This window comes from Grammomys surdaster, unplaced genomic scaffold (assembly GCF_004785775.1).
Source record: "Grammomys surdaster isolate TR1022 unplaced genomic scaffold, NIH_TR_1.0 193, whole genome shotgun sequence".
Classification (NCBI taxonomy): domain Eukaryota; kingdom Metazoa; phylum Chordata; class Mammalia; order Rodentia; family Muridae; genus Grammomys; species Grammomys surdaster.
The window spans coordinates 9,052,124-9,053,010 of record NW_021604638.1 but is presented as its reverse complement, the minus strand read 5'-3'; the positions used below and the strand labels follow the sequence as shown (position 1 = coordinate 9,053,010).

Sequence of the window (887 nt, the reverse complement as noted above, 5' to 3'; positions counted from 1 at the left end):
AGAGAAGAGAAGAGAAGAGAAGAGAAGAGAAGAGAAGAGAAGAGAAGAGAAGAGAAGAGATGCCTTCACTGGCCCAGGGATATCCTTGGCCTGGGATATCCTCCCCTGCAACCAACAGCACAGCAGGAAACCTTCGGTTACCCTTCAAGGCCTGAGATACCCACACTGGTCTCCTGGCCTCCCCAACCCACTCACTGTCACCCAAACAGGCTACCTCGCTCTGCTCCCTGTGTGATGGTTTGCTAACACCTGCCTGAGGATTCAGCTGTGCCCTGAGAGCGCAGAAAGTTCAAGCCTCACTGGGGTTTCTGGGCACACAGGGGCCTGCTGAAGTGGTTGGGGACCCTCTAGGCTGCCTGGGCAACTTATCTGTACATGTGTAACTGTCTGCTCTCTTCTCTAGCACAACATGCCTTTCTGGAGGATATCCTGCCACGCTGACCTGGAGGCTCTGAGGCACGCCCTGGAACTGGAGTATCTATAGCAGTGCGGCTCGCAGCCACCGCCTGCCACCCACCAGCCAGGCCCCTGTGATCTCACACTATGAGGGCCCTAGACACCAGAAATGAGATAGGGGCTCTATACCCAGGGGACACGTTCCATGGGCATTTCAGAAGTGTCCTCCTCCCTTAGGGACGGAGAGTCGGACTCTTCAATGAAACCCAGAGACCCAAATGAGGGCTCAGCGGTTCTTCTTGTTCTTCTTCTTAATTTATGGACTGCTTCCATTGCTCCCACTACCCACGGGTCCCTGTGTAGTGGTTTCTTGGCTGTTGGTCTGGTTTGGGGGTTCTAAACTGCCTGTGGGGTAGTGAGTGCTCAGTTTTGTGTTTCAGGGACAATCACTCTCTGGGTGTTGGTGAGGGAGGCGGTGTGGAGCTGTGGGG

The 887-nt window shown here is 54.8% G+C and overlaps 1 protein-coding gene across 1 annotated transcript in view; it reads left to right on the top strand.

Annotated features, from left to right (window-relative positions):
* Positions 1-546, top strand: part of Eya2 (EYA transcriptional coactivator and phosphatase 2) — a 94,471-nt gene extending 93,925 nt beyond the window's left edge. Inside the window, exon 14 of the mRNA XM_028769769.1 lies at positions 404-546. Within this exon, the coding sequence (XP_028625602.1) occupies positions 404-484 (81 nt within the window). The 3' untranslated portion in view covers positions 485-546. The remainder of the gene's footprint in view (positions 1-403) is intronic.
* Positions 547-887: the final 341 nt, after the last annotated feature.